Source organism: Peromyscus maniculatus, chromosome 14 (assembly GCF_049852395.1).
Source record: "Peromyscus maniculatus bairdii isolate BWxNUB_F1_BW_parent chromosome 14, HU_Pman_BW_mat_3.1, whole genome shotgun sequence".
Taxonomy (NCBI): Eukaryota; Metazoa; Chordata; class Mammalia; order Rodentia; family Cricetidae; genus Peromyscus; species Peromyscus maniculatus.
The window spans coordinates 89,926,477-89,944,345 of NC_134865.1; the positions used below are offsets into that span (position 1 = coordinate 89,926,477).

General features: G+C 43.8%; 1 protein-coding gene across 7 annotated transcripts in view; it reads right to left on the reverse strand.

Moving 5' to 3' along the window:
* Dnah11 (dynein axonemal heavy chain 11) overlaps nt 1–17,869 on the reverse strand; it is a 324,850-nt gene that overhangs the window by 129,306 nt on the left and 177,675 nt on the right. For all 7 annotated transcript variants that reach the window (XM_042261290.2, XM_076551573.1, XM_076551572.1 and 4 more), the window contains 5 exons: nt 15,248–15,409; nt 14,804–14,997; nt 11,135–11,297; nt 9,484–9,607; nt 8,382–8,524 (listed from right to left, as the gene is read on the reverse strand). In XM_042261290.2, coding sequence (XP_042117224.1) covers nt 8,382–8,524; nt 9,484–9,607; nt 11,135–11,297; nt 14,804–14,997; nt 15,248–15,409 — 786 coding nt within the window. The remainder of the gene's footprint in view (nt 1–8,381; nt 8,525–9,483; nt 9,608–11,134; nt 11,298–14,803; nt 14,998–15,247; nt 15,410–17,869) is intronic.

Consider the following 17,869-nt stretch of genomic DNA (forward strand, 5'->3'; position numbering starts at 1 on the left):
AGTCTCAGGGTCCTGCTGCCCAGCTAGTGCAGCTGAAGAGGCCAGCTCCCAAGTTCAGGGAAAGACTCTGTCTCAAAAAAATCGGGCAGAGTGTCAGAGGGGAACAGCCAACATCAATCTCTGGCTTTCACATGTGTATGCACAACGAGCTGTGCCCCCCACCTACACATGTACATACTTGTATACACCACACATACATACATACATACATACATACAGACACACACACACACACACACACACACACACACGCATGCACATGTGCACACATACACAAAGGGAAAAAGAAAAGAGGACAAAATCAGATGATGCTCCTAACAACCCCTGAAGAACAAACTGCAGAACCTAATGGGATTAATGAACACGCAAGGAGGTAGCTGGTTAACCTCGTGCCCCTCCATTCCTCCTCCCCTCCATCCTGACTTTCTTAGGTATCCACAGTGGTCTGTTAGGAACTTGGCAGGTGTGAAAGACACTGCAAAACACCAAGACAAGAACTCTATGTAAAAAGGTGCAAAATGAATATGAAAGTAACTGGCTGCTTTATCAAAAGCCAGCTAAAGACACTTTGACTAAATGCAGAGACACATAGATTTCCCTGAGGTGATTAATATCCGAAAGATGATATTTTGTCCCCACATTTTAGGCACTTTTAGTAATTCCTATTATTAAAAGTAATCACGATCACAAGAATTTGTGGGGTGATTTTTTTAGGGCTCATATGGAATAAAAATGGGTTAAAAACATCAAAAGAATATTTGAAAACAAAATACTGAAAGTAAATTCATATGCATACCACTGGTGAATAAATCTTGAGTTGTAATAAATAAAACTGGGTGGGGAAATGATAGAAAATATTCAGTATTTAAATACATCCATAGTCCCCATTTATACATTCTCACCAGAGTTTTTTAAATCATGAAACTGATTTTATATTTCATCTGGGAATTAAAGTAGAATGGTTAAATCAGTTAGCCTGGTGTTCTGGCTCTGCAGATTCCAGAACATACTATGAAGCTACAGGGTGCAAAGCTGCATGGCGTTTCCCCCAAGGCGGGCTGTCGTGGTTTGGACCTGAAATGACCCAGTGCAGAAATACTCAGGGCTGCTGGGAGGTGACTGTGCTGTAAGGACTCTAACCTGATCGGTGCATCCGTCCATTCGTAATTGAGAGATTTGAGGAGGTGGATGCAGCTGGGAGGAGTCAGGTCACTGGGCCCTCGACCCAGAAGTGTTTGTCTAACGCTTTCCCCTGGCCACCAAGAGGTGACTGGCGGTGCCCATCATACGCTTCCCACCAGGATGCTCTGCCTCAATATGGGCTCAGAGAAGCAAGGTGCTAAGTGAATTTGGATGAAAGCCACAAAAACTATAATCCTTTGCTGTTCAAGTGGTTCCCTCAGGTGTCTGTCACTGGGATGGATGCTGACTCATCTGTTCATAGGGGAGGGAATCAATGGGACCCAAGGAGAGCTCCTGGATATTATACCCCCACACATTTAGGTATTTAATATATGAGGTAGATAACACTTCAAAAATCAGCTGGCTAGAGGTGAGATTATGTAATAAGAGACTTGGGGAAATTTTTTCATGCTAAAAATACAATAAAATCACCTTATACTATATAAAAAACTCTAGGGCTAAACATTATAACTTAAAGAAAATTTGGGACAGTATTTTTAAACAATGTAGTGTAGAAATGCTTCCTCAAAATCTTAACATAAAAGTTATAAAGAAAAATATCATCTGAGTTAAAATATGTATAAATGCAAAATAGAGGACATAATAAAGAAAGTCAGAATTATGATAAAATTTGAGAAAAGTAAGCAACATGTGGAACAGGAAAGTATATTACAGACATATACTAATCACTACCTAAAATTGCCTTCAAATCAGTAAAAATCATAACAAACCAAAAGGAAATTTAACAAGTAGACGGTTCCTAATAAATAACTGGCCATTTAGGAAAAAGCACATTTGCATTTAATAGTCCATTCTGTATGCCAAATACCTGAACTATTTAACTTTCTTTCTGGGTGGGCCTTCTAACCTAAAAAAAAAAAAAATTAAACAAAGAAACAACAATTTACCAGCATGTTATCTCTAGATGATATTAATAAAGTAATTTTTATCTTCTCCATGTGTCTCTCTATTAAATTTTCTACAATGACAGTGTGTTTCTTATATTAACAAAAATGGATTTCTGTACATATACCTAGACTGACAGATCACGAATCGGAGATATATCTAACTCTGGAACCGAGTAGAGGCTGGTAAATAAGCCGAGTGCTGTCTGTATCCCATGGACAGGAAGGGAAACAATAAAGAAACTCTCCTGGGTTAACCCAAGTCCACAGGGGAAGAGAGGAAATCGCTGTTCTTCCAGCACGAGATGAGGGAGGTTCTCATCCACACAGGAGGAGGAGGAGAGCATCTGGCATTGGTTCACTGGCTCCTCTGCTGCAATCCAAGGACACACATCTGATCACTGTAATGGGAAGCAGCCTGCCTGCAGGACTCAGAGGACAACAGCCTCGTGCTAACAGATTCTCTCGGCCTTGCATGTCCAACAAACCGATGCCTGGTGGTGAGCATGAGTGATGGGTGGTACCAGCAACCCTGTGACACAGTTAGCTGCTCAGCCTGTCTAATCAGCAGCACAGGCGAAGGAGATACTAACCTATCAGAAATCCAGTCTACAGCCTGCCCTGATGAACTGCATGGTATATGGAAACAGCAGTCATGCAGAAGGCTTTTTAAGATGCCCAAGGTGAGGGTCATACACAGAGCGTATGCAGAAGGAAGCTGTCATTTCACTGGAAAGCTGGCAGGTGGTCCATTTTTGCATATTGGTTCTCCCTCGGGTGAAGAGTTCAGCAGATTGAGTAAGACACAAGCAGATCTCTGTCTCAGCAAGCTTTGCTTGTGTGTAGAATGCAATAAATGCATAAAGGAAGACTGATGGTGGTAAAAATATGAAAATGTAGAACAGCTGGTGTCAATCTTAACTCTGGGAATATTAATAAGCCCAAGGGGAAAAAACAATGTAATTATCTCAATAGATACTGAAAAGGAATTCAGTAGAGACCCCCTTCACAAAATGGATGTGTGAAATTAAAAGCCAATAGGATACCTTACTATGAAGCATCAGAGACTCCCTGCTCAAGTCAGGATCCAGAAGCAATCGCTGTTGGTTGGCACTGCTCTTTAGACTGTTCTGCAGTACTTAAAGGAGCAATAGAAATAAGATCCACAATCAAAAAATAATTTTTACCTGCTGGCTAGATGACACCAACCAACTCCTAGAAACTGCTTTAAGAGGGTCTAGGCAGGTGGTGCAGGCTTACAATCCCAGCACTTGGAAGGCTGAAGCCAAAGGGTTGTAAATTTGAGGCTAGCACAAGCCATATAACCAGGTCTCAAAAATAACAAAATCAAACTTGGAGGTGGTGCACACCTGTGGTTCCAGCAAGGGGGAAATGGGAGGTTGAGATAGGCAAATCCCTAGAAGCTCTGGTCAGCCAGCCTAGCATAGCTGGTGACGTTCCAGGGCACCGAGAGACCTTGTCTAAAATAAAAGGTGGAAGGCACTGGTGGAGTGACTCTGGAATTGCTCTGATCTTTAACCCTCACGCATACATCTCGTGTACACTTGTGTGTACACATGTGCACCCATATATACATATACAAGAACACACTCACACACATACATGAAAACCAAGAACAAAATCTGTAAGGCAGGAGCTAAGATAACTAGTTACAAAATTAAAAGGTAGAAGTTTTCCTATATTAAAATAAGATAGTTTATGAGAATAATAGAATATATTACATCATAAAAATCAAATATACCCTTATAGAAAATAACCATTTAGCATGATTTAGTCAGAATTGAGGCGGTGTCTTAGGTGACAGTATGATTTTAGTGCTTGTTCACACATATGAATACATGAGAATAATGGACAACTTGATCAGAAGCAGTAATTAGACATTAGAATATGTAAGAAAGTGTTGCAAATTTGCATAGGGCAATGTTGGAACCAACAGAAGCAGCTTAGCAAGCAAAGAGAACAGAGAATCTGAAGGAGACCCAGTAACCATGGCTGTTCTGGATGTAACATAAGTGATGCATGAAACTGTTAAGAAAGAAACATACAGTGTTTAGATAAAGACACCTTTGGGGGCAAAATAACCTGATATCTCTCAGCTTACTCTTCACCATGGCAAGTAAGCAATATATTCCAGAGGCAGCACACCTTAAAAACTAAATAGTACCTAACTTGCGGTGGTTAACCCAATTTCTTCAACTCTATGATGACACAAAAGCCACACACATTTTGTGGAAACCATACTGAGAATCTTGAATTTCGACCTTTACTAGGTTGATGGCACGCAGTCTGCTGTCCTCTGAGGATGGTGAGCGATACTTGACCTTGATCTTGAGGGCCTAGTGAACCATGAGGCTAAGCTATGACATCCTCCTGGTGCATGGAATGCATTTTCAACTTACAATACTTTTGACCTAGAGTGGGCTTATTGGGACATCACTCTGGTAAGCTGAGGCACATCTGTGTTCCCAAATTCATTTTCAATGTCATGTCATAGAGGAAACATGAAGATCGAACACTCCCTCCCTTGAGCCCAATACAGCTGTAAGGCACTGGTGGCCAGCAGGACAACAGCTCAGGGGGTTGGGGGAAGGGCAGGTTCTAGTTTCCTGAACCAGGTAACCAGCTCGTTTTCTTCTTCCTTCTCCCTGATTGGAATGTGAATGTACTCTACAGTTCTGTGACGAGGAGGAAGGAGATATCCAGATGAATGCTGGCAGAAGGAAAAGATTGACAAGACCATGGGTCTCCCAGGGTTACTGAGCCAGGCTGTGCTGACAGGCAAGAGAGGCTTGGAGGAGCTCTCAGCTGGGTTTTCTCCTTTGTAGCCACAGTGAGTTCCAACTGCCTCGAAGCCAGTGGTTCCCAACCTTCCTCATGCTGTGACTCTTTAACACAGTTCTTCATGTGTGGTGACTCCCACATGTCACAATTTTCATTTTGCAAATGTTATGAATTGTTCTGTAAATATCTGATATGCAGGATATCGTATATGTAACCCCTGTGAAAGGGTTTTTGACCTTCAAAAGGGGTCAAGACCCATAGGTTGAGAACTGCTGCTGTCAGCATTATAACCCTAGAAGACCAGGCAGGGTAGCACATGCTTGTAATCTTAGCACTGGGGAGATAGAGGCAGGAGGATTGCTGGTCCCAGCTCACCCTGGACTCCATTATTGGTTCCAGGCAGTAATCTTGAACGAGAAGAGACTTTTCTAAGTCTACTAGAAACTCCCAAGGCTGTCACTAGCCTGTGGCTCCAGGGGGAGGTGGAGAGACCTTAGGAGAGGGGAAGCCAGGTGTCATGAAGGGGTGTGTCATGGAAGAGAGATCAGGACTTTTGCCCCTTCATGTCTCTTTGCCTCTCAGATACCACTGATGCATACATCCTCATGCATAGATGTAGTGAGGTTACACACAACCTCACTACAGACACAAACAACCAACTTGTCTTCCTATAAGTTGATGTTTCCGGGTGTTCTGTCAGAGCAGTGGGAATCTGACTAATATAACTTCTAAAAGATTCTCAAGTGAGACTAGGGAGATGACAGAGAAGGTAAGTGCTTGCTGCATGTGTGCCAGAACCTGAGTTTGGATCCCCTGCATCTACATAATAGCCAGGTGTGAAAGCATGTGCTTACAACACCAGAGCTGAGGAGAGGCAGAGATAGGCAGATGCAGGGATCCTGCTGACCAGTCAGTTTGGTAATGATTGAATTGGTAATGATTGGGTTCATTAAGTGGCTCTAAAACAACAACAACAACAACAACAACAACAACAACAACACACACACACACACACACACACACACACACACACACACACACACACTACATACCCAATAAAAAAGTAAAGCAAGAAAAATCCAAAATCTTTAAAGAAGCATTGTCATGTATGTATTTAAAGGCATGTATGTATTAAAAAGGCAAAGGAAAGAATACGAAAATATGAGGTCCAACGCATATGTAAAACTCTTAGAAAACAGCAATGTACACAGTTCAATACAAAAATGGGCTCTTTAGGACATAGTCTCGGCAGTGACACAGTATCACTCCAGCCCTACTTTACTGAAGCTATCACAGGCACACCCAAGTTCAAAGTCAAGGCATACAGATGCCACCTGTCACAAAGAACAGTATAACAGAATCTGCAGGCGTATTTTGAAACTACTACAAGCTGCAAATATTGCACCTAGCAATTCCCTTGCCAGGAAGTCATCCTGGTGAGCAAGCAAACTTGGGCATAAATGACATAAAAGGCATTTCTCCTAGAGTTGTATGTGACAGCACTTCTCAGATTTTTGTCAAAGATTTATTTGAATTTCATGTGTATCTTTGTGTGGGCATGTGCACATGAGTGCAGGTGTCCCAAGAAGGCCGGAGGCATCAGGTATCCTGGAGCTGGAGTTACAGGCAGTTATGAGCTGCCCACTATGGATGCCGGGAACCGATCCTCCGCAAGAGCAGTCTACCTATTGAGCCCTGGCTCCAGCTCTTGCTTCTCAGATTTGAACATGTCCCTGAAGCACCAGGAGAATGTGTTAACCAGATTCCTGGGTCTCACCCACTGCTTTTGATTCAAGAAAATGTGCATTTTTATGAAGTTTATAGTTCTCAGTGTTTAGGTAATATTGATTTTGTAGCTCTGAACTATGAGAACCGAAGATTTGCAACATGATTTTAAATTCTATTATTGACCTGTCTCTCTGTTCCCAAAAGATTTGAGTCAAACACATCACAATGCAACAAGGTTTGGTATTTTTACTACCTGACAAACATTCTGAACAGCTTCTGTTTCCTCTTTTATAATGCGGTTGTGGGGAGGGCACTCGAACATGCTAGACAAGCATCCTGTCACTGATCTATACTCTTGCCTCCTTTTGAGTCATACTTTTGTTATGGAGACACCTCTAAGGCAACTGAATCTTGGATCCACACCTTCTAAACTCAGCCCAGAATTACTCAGTAACATCAATGTGAAAGTTCAAATCACAGACCACTAAAGAAACTCACTCCTCTGTTGAAAGGAAAGGTACATTTTTCCTGGCTGATGTCATTGTCACTGCCCATCCCTTTCCTTAAGTGCCCCAAGCTCTGTAGCTACCACAGAGCCTTTCACTCAGTTCACAGGCACAGGGATACTACTTTGCACTAGGAAGATCAAAATGGCTGCAACAGTATCAGGAGGCTGGGGCCCCAACTTTGTAGACTTTGTTATCTTGTAGCACTCCACCTTTACTAACACTGTTTTGTTGCTCTGACTCTCTATGATGCCCCAAAGCACAGTGTAGCTCAAGCGGGAGGGCTCTGAAGTAAGACTGTTTGGACAACACCCCAAAATCACTTCCATAAAGGACACACTAGTGGAGATCCTGCCGGCCACCGCTTGACAGAAGTGGTACACTTCATCAAAGAGCCCGTCTCCAGTTCCACTGACCATGTTCTCTATACCAGAACTTCAGTTTTGGCCCTTTAGAGGCGGCTCAGCTTTCTCCACACAGGTTCTTCACAGCCCACCTTACATGAACATTGTTTCCTCTCTCAGGGGCCTGCAGAAAGGGCTCAGTAATTAAGAATGTTTGCTGCTCATTCAGAGGATGTGGGTTCAGTTTCTAGCACAAACGTGGCAGCTCACAGCCATCTATAATTCCAGTTTCAGGGAATATGGCATCCTCTTCTGACCTCCATGGGCACCAGGCACACATGTGGTACACACACACACACACACACACACACACACACACACACACATGCATATATACACACACAATATACAAACACACACACATATAGTCAGGCAAAACACCCACACATGAAATAGAATAAATCAATCTAAATTAAAAACAACATATTTTCCTTTCCCTAAATGTTCTTGCCTTGAGTTCTGACCCAGGCCTGACAAATGGAACACTGTTCCTTCATGATGACCTGTTCCCAATAAGAAGGCGGCTGCCCCTCCTGCTGTCCATTGGGGCTATTTACACTTGTCCCATAGGACAGTTCTTGGTAACGTTCCTTACCTCTTACAATGTCAGCTCCTCTAGGACAGAGGAAGATGGCTTTAATAGCACACTGCACATACTGCTTAGCCCAGGGTTTCCCAGGAGCTCAGCACTGCAGCCGGCCTCAGGGACACACACTGCAGACATGGCCTGGAAAAACATACCCATCCCTTCAAACGAAGCCACTGAAATTCAAACCCATCATATGAATCCTGGTTGAGACGCACACTGGATTGCCAAAAACAGCTTTAAAACAGGTAAAGTGAACGTGTCTTACTTTGAGCTGTAGTTGGACTCTGGCCAAAAAGAATGCCCAACAGTTTTCCCTGGAGTCCACCATGCCGATACCACGGACTTCATTACGAACCCCAGAAACTATCTTGTCTGTATCTTCATCATTGAACAGATCCGGGATATCACCTATTCCCAAAGAACGAGCAGAATTACACAATGATGATGCAATTTACATTTTACAGCGGACTTTCTAGTGCTTGAAATGCTAGGTGAAGCTCCATTTAAAGACAAAGTTTGAAATTAGAAATGTTCTCTTCCTTTCCTTTTTTTTTTTTTTTTTTCTCAGAACTCACTGAGAGCAAGCAGCTAGCTGCACACTCACATAAACCTCACATGCTACTGGACCTTCACACTGACTAGACCTGCATGTCCTCCAGACCCACACCCCACCAGACCTTCACACCAACTAGACCTGCATGTCCTCCAGACCCACACCCCACCAGACCTTCACACCAACTAGACCTGCATGTCCTCCAGACCCACACCCCACCAAACCTTCACACCAACTAGACCTGCATGTTCTCCAGACCCACACCCCACCAGACCTTCACACCAACTAGACCCACACCTCTTAGACGTGCACCCCACTGGATGTGCATACCTTAGACCCCCTACTCTCTAGACCCTCACACCTATTAGCGCACACAGACCCTAGACCTGCATCCCACTGGATGAGCACACCCTAGACCCCTACTCTCTAGACCCTCACACCTATTAGCGCACACAGACCCTAGACCTGCATCCCACTGGATGAGCACACCCTCTAGACCCCCCACATCCACTAGACCAGGCCCTACCGGACACTCACACCCACTAAACCGTCACATGCATAGACCAGCATACCCCCAAGACCTGCACAAGGAGGAATAATATTTACTTCAGTTCAGGCCTGCTGGAGGCACCTCTCATCCATACGCTGACTAAGAAAGCAATATAGTTCAAATTAGTTAGGTTTATAGCTTTCTCCCCAAAGAACTGCCCTAGCAAACATCTCAAAGATAAATTATCTCTCTTTAAAGTTCATTGAAACTACACATAATTTGTCATTGGGAAAGATCTTTCGAGAAATGTGTCCATTTAATCACCCGATGCCAGCAAGTCATTAATCAACACAAGGAAGCTCTCGTCTAGAACGTGGGCATCTGTCAGCAGGAACACGGTGGGCATGTTCTTGGCTCCAGTTCTGACGTACAAATTGGCCAGATCTACCTGTAAGGAAAGGAAGCCATCGCTCATGTTTTGTTACAATGCCGACGGGATGCTGGGAGTGTGTGGCTGGGTGTTGGGAGGAACTGAGTAGGGGAATATGGGACAGTGGCTGTGGCTCTCCTCCCAGTGACCTGTCACACCCCCAATCCTGGCATTCACTGGTGAGTATCATGTGATTTAGTGGCATCTATGGATGAAAACAGGCTGCTGCTGAGCCACGACCCCTTCTAACGAAGTGGATGTGAATTCAGTGATGCCTCTGTCAGGAAGCACAGTGGCAGTCCTCTGCTCACTCCAACAATCACCTTTCCATTGAACACAGCTTTACTTTGTTGTTTGGTCAGCATTATTAAAAGCCCAGTTTGAAAAAAGTTTAAAATAGCATTTGCCACAAATTCTGGGCATTATTTTGTAAGTGCTACTATGGATTGAAAAGCAAAAGCTTAAATACACGGGACAGTTTTCTCAACATGCCGTTCCCATTGCAGTTGGTTCTCATGCTCTTATTCAAAGGGGAAGAAACCCTACTTGCAATTACAAAGGAAGATCTTCCCTTTCTGCCCTTTATTGAACACTGAGTTCACTTAAGGCAGAAACAAAACATGCTTGTATGTTTAAAACAATATTTTTTTCAGCCAGGCTTATGTTATTGAACCTATACAAATTACAGAAATATGTTAATGTATTTGACCATGAAGACAAAAGTATCAGAGGTAACTCTGAAGAGATCTTCTCTTCCTATACAGTTGGGAAGCCCTATCCACATCTCAGAGCTGACATGGATTCACTATCAGCTTATGCTCTGTCTGCCAGACAAAAGGACCAGAAATACAATCAGCCCTCCATGGTCACAGGTTCAGCTCAACAGCAAACAAAGAAGCAAAACAAAACATGGAGGGCATATTGTGTGTGTACTCATCCCTATAGACATTCTTTCCTTGTGGTTACTTCAAAACACTGCAGCACCACTACTGATGTAACATTCACTGCTGTGGGATGGTCTGTATGTCAAATTGCTCTGATTGGTCAATAAATAAAACACTGATTGGCCAGTGGCCAGGCAGGAAGTATAGGCGGGACTAATGGAGAGGAGAAAAGAGAGAACAGGAAGGCGGGAGGAGTCACTGCCAGCCGCCGCCAGGACAAGCAGCATGTGAAGATGCCGGTAAGCCACAAGCCACATGGCAAGGTATAGATTTATGGAAATGGATTAATTTAAGCTATAAGAACAGTCAGCAAGAAGCCTGCCACGGCCATACAGTTTGTAAGCAATATAAGTCTCTGTGTTTACTTGGTTGGGTCTGAGTGGCTGTGGGACTGGCGGGTGATAAAGATTTGTCCTGACTGTGGGCAAGGTAGGAAAACTCTAGCTACAATTCACATCGGATTAGGTATTGTAAGTGACCTAGAGATGACTTAAAATGCACAGGACCAGGTTATGTAGGAATGTGATCAATTTCATTGGGTCCTGGCCCTAAACCTCTGTGGATAGCAATGGGTGACTGCTCTGCCTTCAGCTTTCCTCACCCGAAGCTCTTGGGTCCCATAGCCTTCAGTCAGAGTGATCTGGAAGACCTCCAAGCTGCAGATGTAAGCTGCCAGCCGAGACAGGCTCTGCTTGCCACTGCCCCCAACTCCAACCAAGAGGGCGTGGCCTTGAGGGGTCCGAAGGATGCGACTGATGCGGCACCTGGAGGAAGAATCAGCCCCCATCGAGTCATGAAATCAAAGTGTCTTGGGTTGTAAAAATGTGCAGAGACGAAAGGCCAGTTCTATTGGAATGATTTTGTCCTTGTTCATATGCTTTTCCATCGAAGGCAGCATCTAGTTTGTAACATTTGCCCAGAAACTTTCCCAGGAGGCACATTTGGACTCGTACTACATCACACTGCTTGAGAATATATGCAAGGCTTATGTATAGCTTCTATTTTTATTTTTTTGATTAACAAGAAAAATCATAATTCTCAGTCAGACCCGCAGTACAAAGACCTCCAGGGGAGATATCTATTTGCAAGAAAGCTTTGCTGTAGAACCACTTTGAAAAAAAAAAAAAATGGATTGGCTTGAATCAACAGACGTTCTCCAATGTGCTTCATTCAAGGAGACTAAGGACTCATTTCTCTAAGACATATATATTTACCTTTATTTTATGTGAGTGCTCTGCCTGCATCTACATATGTATATCAAGTATGCCTAAGGAAGTCAGGAGAAGCATTGGATCCCCCTGGAACTAGAATTACAAATGGTTGTGAGCCATTATGTAAGTGTTAGGGACTGAACCTGGGTCCTTTGCATGAGCAGAAAGTACTCTTAACCACTGAGCCGTCTCCTTAGGTCCTATCACTTGTTTCTTATATGATTCCTGCTCCCCTTTCACTAAAGGCGGCCTCACGTGTAGGCCACAACATTAGCCACTGTTATCTGAAATTTTCTTACAAGACCAGCCAACCCGTCCTCCTGCTCTAGTCTAGAGATTCTGTTTGTACTAATGATATCATCGCTCCATTTGCCAGGTGCCAATACTTGGGTTTTAACATTAATGTAATACTAGTTTAGTTGAAGAAATGGCTCATATCCAAATTAAAAAACGACTCACAAAATATAAAGTATGCATATGTCCAACTGCAAAAGTTGGGCCTTATTATGTTTGCTTTTCTAAACAAACAAATCCCAGCCCTGGATGACCCATGTTGCTTTTGTTTTTGGAAAACTGAAGCTGGAGTCACTTACACCAGGGCCGATGTGTAACATCACTTCAAGTCTCCAGTAACTGAGGAGACAGGTTACTGTTACAAGCCTGGTGAGTCCATTAGCGTTTACATCATGTGACCACATGAACAAAATCACCTTGGGAAAGAGGGCAGGAGAGAAACCCCAGTCCAGAGTTAGGCTTTGGTTGCATCTTCAGGCATGCGTCCAGGTTCTTAGCTAACGGGATTCACTAGAGTGGCAAAGTCCCTTTCTTCAGCGCTCAAGGGCACTCAAGTCATCCCTAATGCTGAGTCAATCTGCTTTACTCTTATAATCCCGGATCAAAGAAACACTCTACGGTTTGGGCCACAGAGAATCCCATACTGAAGGTAATGTATGGGGGGAAAGGCCTTTTCCCCTCAGGGTTGGAGGGGATTGGCTTCACCAGGTCACCAGGCTGCCAGCATATCCCAATGTCACAGGGAACAGTGTGGTCAATAATTTGCTGGTTTCCACCTAAGCTCCCTGGTGTGTAATTAAGGGATTGCTGAGAAGGTATCAATGAAACTACTGCCACTCAGCGTGCTTGAGGTAAGCGATGGAGGGGAGGCTCCTAGCATTTTCCTTTAGCCCAAGGCTAAACGTTTAACAATAACTTCTAAAAATTAAATTTCCTATAGCTCTCCTATTCAGAGTCACTTCTTTCATGAATAATTTTTCTTGCTTTTATTGATTTACTTTTAGACATTTTAACTCTTACCCATTTTTACTGAATAGAAAGGCCTAGGAGGGCGAGGGGGACAGGGACAAGAACAGCTGTGTTTGCTGTAAAGACGTAACTGACTTCCCACTCGGTGGCAAAAGAAACTGTTTAGATGAGCAGATTGAGACCCCATGCTACAGTCCATCCAGCACCCTGTCCCCTGGCTCCTTGGCTTTGTTAAGAGATGCTCTGTGTGCATAAGGCCTGTCTATGCCTCTCCAGCCTTATATTCTGCTTGCCCTGTTTTTCTAACCTGTGTTACATATGCCACAGCCACCATGATCTTTTACTCTGTTATTTGAGCATTCACAACTCAGAGCCACAATGACCCTCTGCAATGTACTTCTCCCTAATTTTTCTATAAGTCACCCCAGTCATATAGATCTTAGTTGAAATGCCACCTCCTCCCTCTGACACCAAGTTCCTCTTTAGAAATCCAAGACAGGTTGAACATCTTTTACCCAAAAATCTTAACTGCTCTAAAATCTAAAACATTTACAGGTCTAGGAGTTAGATTACAGTCAAATCTCAACTATTAAAAATGCAAAAAACTACCTGGAAGTTATGTGTGCAAAGTTTAATATATGAGAAGTAAAGCGATGTTCTGATTAGGTTGGAGGCTTATTCCCAAGATGTATCATTCTACAAATACTTCAAAACACGAAGAACATACCAGAAAACTCTAAACCCTTCTGGTTCTAGGCATTTTGGATAAGGCATTGCATTCTCAAGCTGTTGTACCTTTTAGTATAACACATTACTCTCGGGACATTTTTCTTGATCATTTGTTCATGTTCTGATAAATCCTCACTTGGAGCACTCACATACTCAGAGAGCTTCACTGGAGAAGGTATTGGGAGTGCCCAGGCTGGGATGTGAGCCTTGATGGTCATGCTCTACCCCAAGCAAACAACTTCCTTTCATTTCCTTCTAAGATCTGCCATCCTTTTGTTCTCACTAACTGCTGTAAGACACCAAAGGAATTGTGGTGTTGTTTGCTTTTTCTCTTTGGGGGGCTCACCACCCAGCTCCCAAATAAATCAAATGGAGTCTTATTAGTTTTTATAAATGCTCAGTCTTATCTTGGCTTGTTTCTAGCCAGATTTTCTTAACTTTAAATTATCCACATTACCTTTTACCTCTGGGCTTTTCAAGTTCTCTTATTCCTGTAAATTTTACTCTTACTTTGTGGCTGGCTGTGTACCTGGGTGGCTGGCCCCTGGAGACCTCCTTCTCCGGCTACTTCCTCCCTCTTCCAGATTTCTCCTTCTGTATATTCTCTCTGCCTGCCAGCCCCACCTATCCTTTCTCCTGCCTTGCTATTGGCCTTTCAGTTCTTTATTAGACCATCAGGTGTTTTAGACAGGCACAATAACACAGCTTCACAGAGTTAAACAAATGCAACATAAACACAAGTAACACACCTTAAAATAATATTCCACAACAGAATTGGCCATATCACTATCTAGAATGCAGCAGGCACTCAACATAGCTTACTTAATCCAGGAAGGTCAGGTTAAGTCCCACCCACAAATCCCACAAGTCATCGCTGTTCCTCTTTCTTAATACCCTTCTCTGACAGGGCTACAGGGAAAGAAGACGTTCTGGATGGATCTTTAGCCTTTTAGAAAACAGTTTGCCTCTAGGCATGCAGTTAAGACTATGACGTAATTAACCGTGACGTGTACTTTAGCGCTGTAAGAAGAACTGTGAACGACAGCCACTGTGACCGATGAACTTACACGTGCCGCATGGCGTCTTCAAACAGCACCAGGTGCATGGCTGAGTGCAGCTCGTTGTAGTTGTCTACCATTTCTCTAAGAACGGCCTTCAGCCCCTCCCAGTCCGTCACGGGCATGTAACGAGGGTCTTCCTCACCACTAGCAAAGTGGCAATAAATAAGGGGCTGTCGCAGCAGCGTGCTGTCCTCAGCACCCTGCAGGAGGAGAAGGACAGGCTGTGGTATGAGAGCCACCTCAAGAGTCACCCGGGCAGAGACCCGCTTGTGCCAGCAGGTCTGTGCACAAGTAGAGAGGGCAGTGTCGATTAACCCAGACCCAGCACATCTGTGAATCTCAGATGTTGTAGGAAAGGGAAGTATGCTTGCTCATCTGCAACCCAGAGTCTCTCTAACTCCGGCCTCATACCAGCCAGAGCCCAGAGAACAGTGACCTTCACTCACTTACTTTAAAGTACTTATGGGCAGCTTCCACCATTTTCCTCTGAAATAAGTCACAATCATTTGTGTCAATCAGTTTGTCTCCATACACACGAGATGATTCATGAAGCCACAGACGCATTAAATCTTCTGGGCATTTTAAACACTCAGGAGAAGCAAACAAAATCCCCTATATGAGAGGAATGGGAAACACACTTTTAATTCAGAAGACAGTGTCATTTTAAATAAACGCTTTCAGTATTTAATTGTACACTGAATTTAGCAATTGTTCGAATCTTAGATGGTCTTTTAATAAAAAACACTCTGAACCAGATGTTGGGGCAAAAGCTGAAAGATCAGAGAAGCAGAGCAAGCCACAGCCAACCTCACCCCGACAGCACATTAGCTGATCCTGTTGCCATGAATCCTCAGACTGAAAAACTCCTGAGTCCTCACCTGAAAGGATCTCAGTTGAACTGCCTTAGTTTCTGTTTCTTCACTCTTTATATACCTTTCTCCTCCCTGCCATCCCTTCCTGGGATTAAAGCCGTGTGTGCTTCCTAGCACTGGGATTAAGGGTGTGTGCCACCACTGCCTGGCCTCTGTGTTTAATCTAGGGGCTGGCTCTGTCCTCTGATCATCAGGCAAGCTTTATTAGGGTACACAATATATCACAAGCAATTTGAAAGAAATAAACAGGAGTGGTGTGTATACACATGTACAAATAAAACTCATTTCACCTTCTGATAAGTGATATTATAGAAATTCAGCATCATACCCACTTTAAAAAAAGTGTGTATGATGTTTTAACTGCATGTATGTCTGTGTACCACAGGAGTGCCTGGTGCCCTTGGAGGCCAGAAGATGACATCAGATTCCCTGGGACTGGAGTTACAGACGGCTGTGAACTACCATGAGGGTGCTGGGAATTGAACCTGTGTCATCTAGAAGAACTAGAAGAATTTAGCTCCCAACTGCTGAGCTATCTTTCTTCCTCACCATACACATTTCTTTAAAAATATTATTTATTATTATTTTATAAGCATTTATTTGGCTGCATGGATGTGTACCACATATGAGCAATACCCCAGAGGCCAGAGAGGGAGCTAGATCCCTTAGAACTGGAGTTACAGATCACTGTGAGCCACCATGTTAGTGCTAGGAACTGAACCTGGGACCTCAGCAAGAGCCACAATTGTTCTTCACAGCTGAACCAGCTCTACAGCTCCCTCATCATGCCCATTTTAAGGAATGTAACTAAAACTATTTCAAGAGTCAGCAGGAGCTAAAGCTCACACCTCTGCGCATTTATCTCACGCAGTCTCCAATGGCTTTTACAAGAACCAAAGCACAAACAGAATGATAGTAACAGGACACAGATTTTCCTTGTCTCTAATCCTTTGATACCAGACAGTCTAACCCCTTTCACCTCACAAATAAAAAAAAAAACCCAAAATCAAAAGATCCGATGTGAATTGTCCTCTCTTGGAAGGTAGATGTGGGATTAGCATGGATTCGCTGTGCCTCCTGTCCCCACCAACAATGCCCTTCAGTATCTGGGGTGCAGGTGACCCCAGCCTCCTGGACAGCCAGCTTTCTCTCCACACACAAGAACACAGAGGACACGGTGGAGAATTAAGCTGCATGAGGCTGACAGTGTTTGCAGGTATCAGACGAGCCTGGCAACCGGGACCTGAAGGCTAAGCAGGCAGGACCACATCCCAGGTCACCTTTTCTGTTAAGAGGAGGACTTGCTTTTAACAAAGCTTTGCAAAGCAGCAGAGCATTTCTGGCCAGTGCTAGGAATCCAGATGTGGAAGCAAACGGCCGTGTTATTACCAAGCTACTGTCTGATGCTGTGGTAGGGCCCTGAGGAGTGGTCCTGAACAGAGCTAGAGGAAGTCCTGTGATGTTTTCTCACTCGTCCTCTGTACAAAGGAACTCTGAGTCTTAGACCACTCCCCCGGTACGTCACTGTCCATAGACACACCACATCCGAGACCTTTAAATCCCTCTTTAGGATTCCCTTTCTATAATCAGTAGTGAACACTGCCTTTTTACCATGTGTTACAGTTTGAATCTCAATGCCCCCTTACCCCACCTCAGATCACTAGGGGCACACCTCTGGAAAGGATAATGGGCCCCTGGTCTCTGTGTCTGTCCCTAACACACTATCCAATCAAGATAATTTTCAGTATCAAACCAAATGATCCATAATTTAAAATTTCATACTTTAATATGTGTTTAAAATGATGCATTGACATTCTATGCAAACACATGACCAATTACTCTTATTTGGCACTTACAATAATAAGCTCTTAGTTTACAAAGTTCAAATTTCTACTTTCACTGCTAAAATCACTATCTACCGTGGTCTGTGTGTCTCCCTAAACTTATGCATTGAAACTTAACTGTGGGTCAAAGAGGTCGGTGGGTGAGCCCGGCAACCTGAGTGCAGCCCCGGAACTCAGGCTAAGGTCGGAGGAGAGAACCAACTCCATGAAGACGTCATCTGACCTCCACCAGCATGTGTGGAACGACGTAGCCCCCCCCCCATCACACACGCACACACCACCACAAACACATACACACACCACCACCACACACACACACACACACACACACACCACCACACACACACACACACACA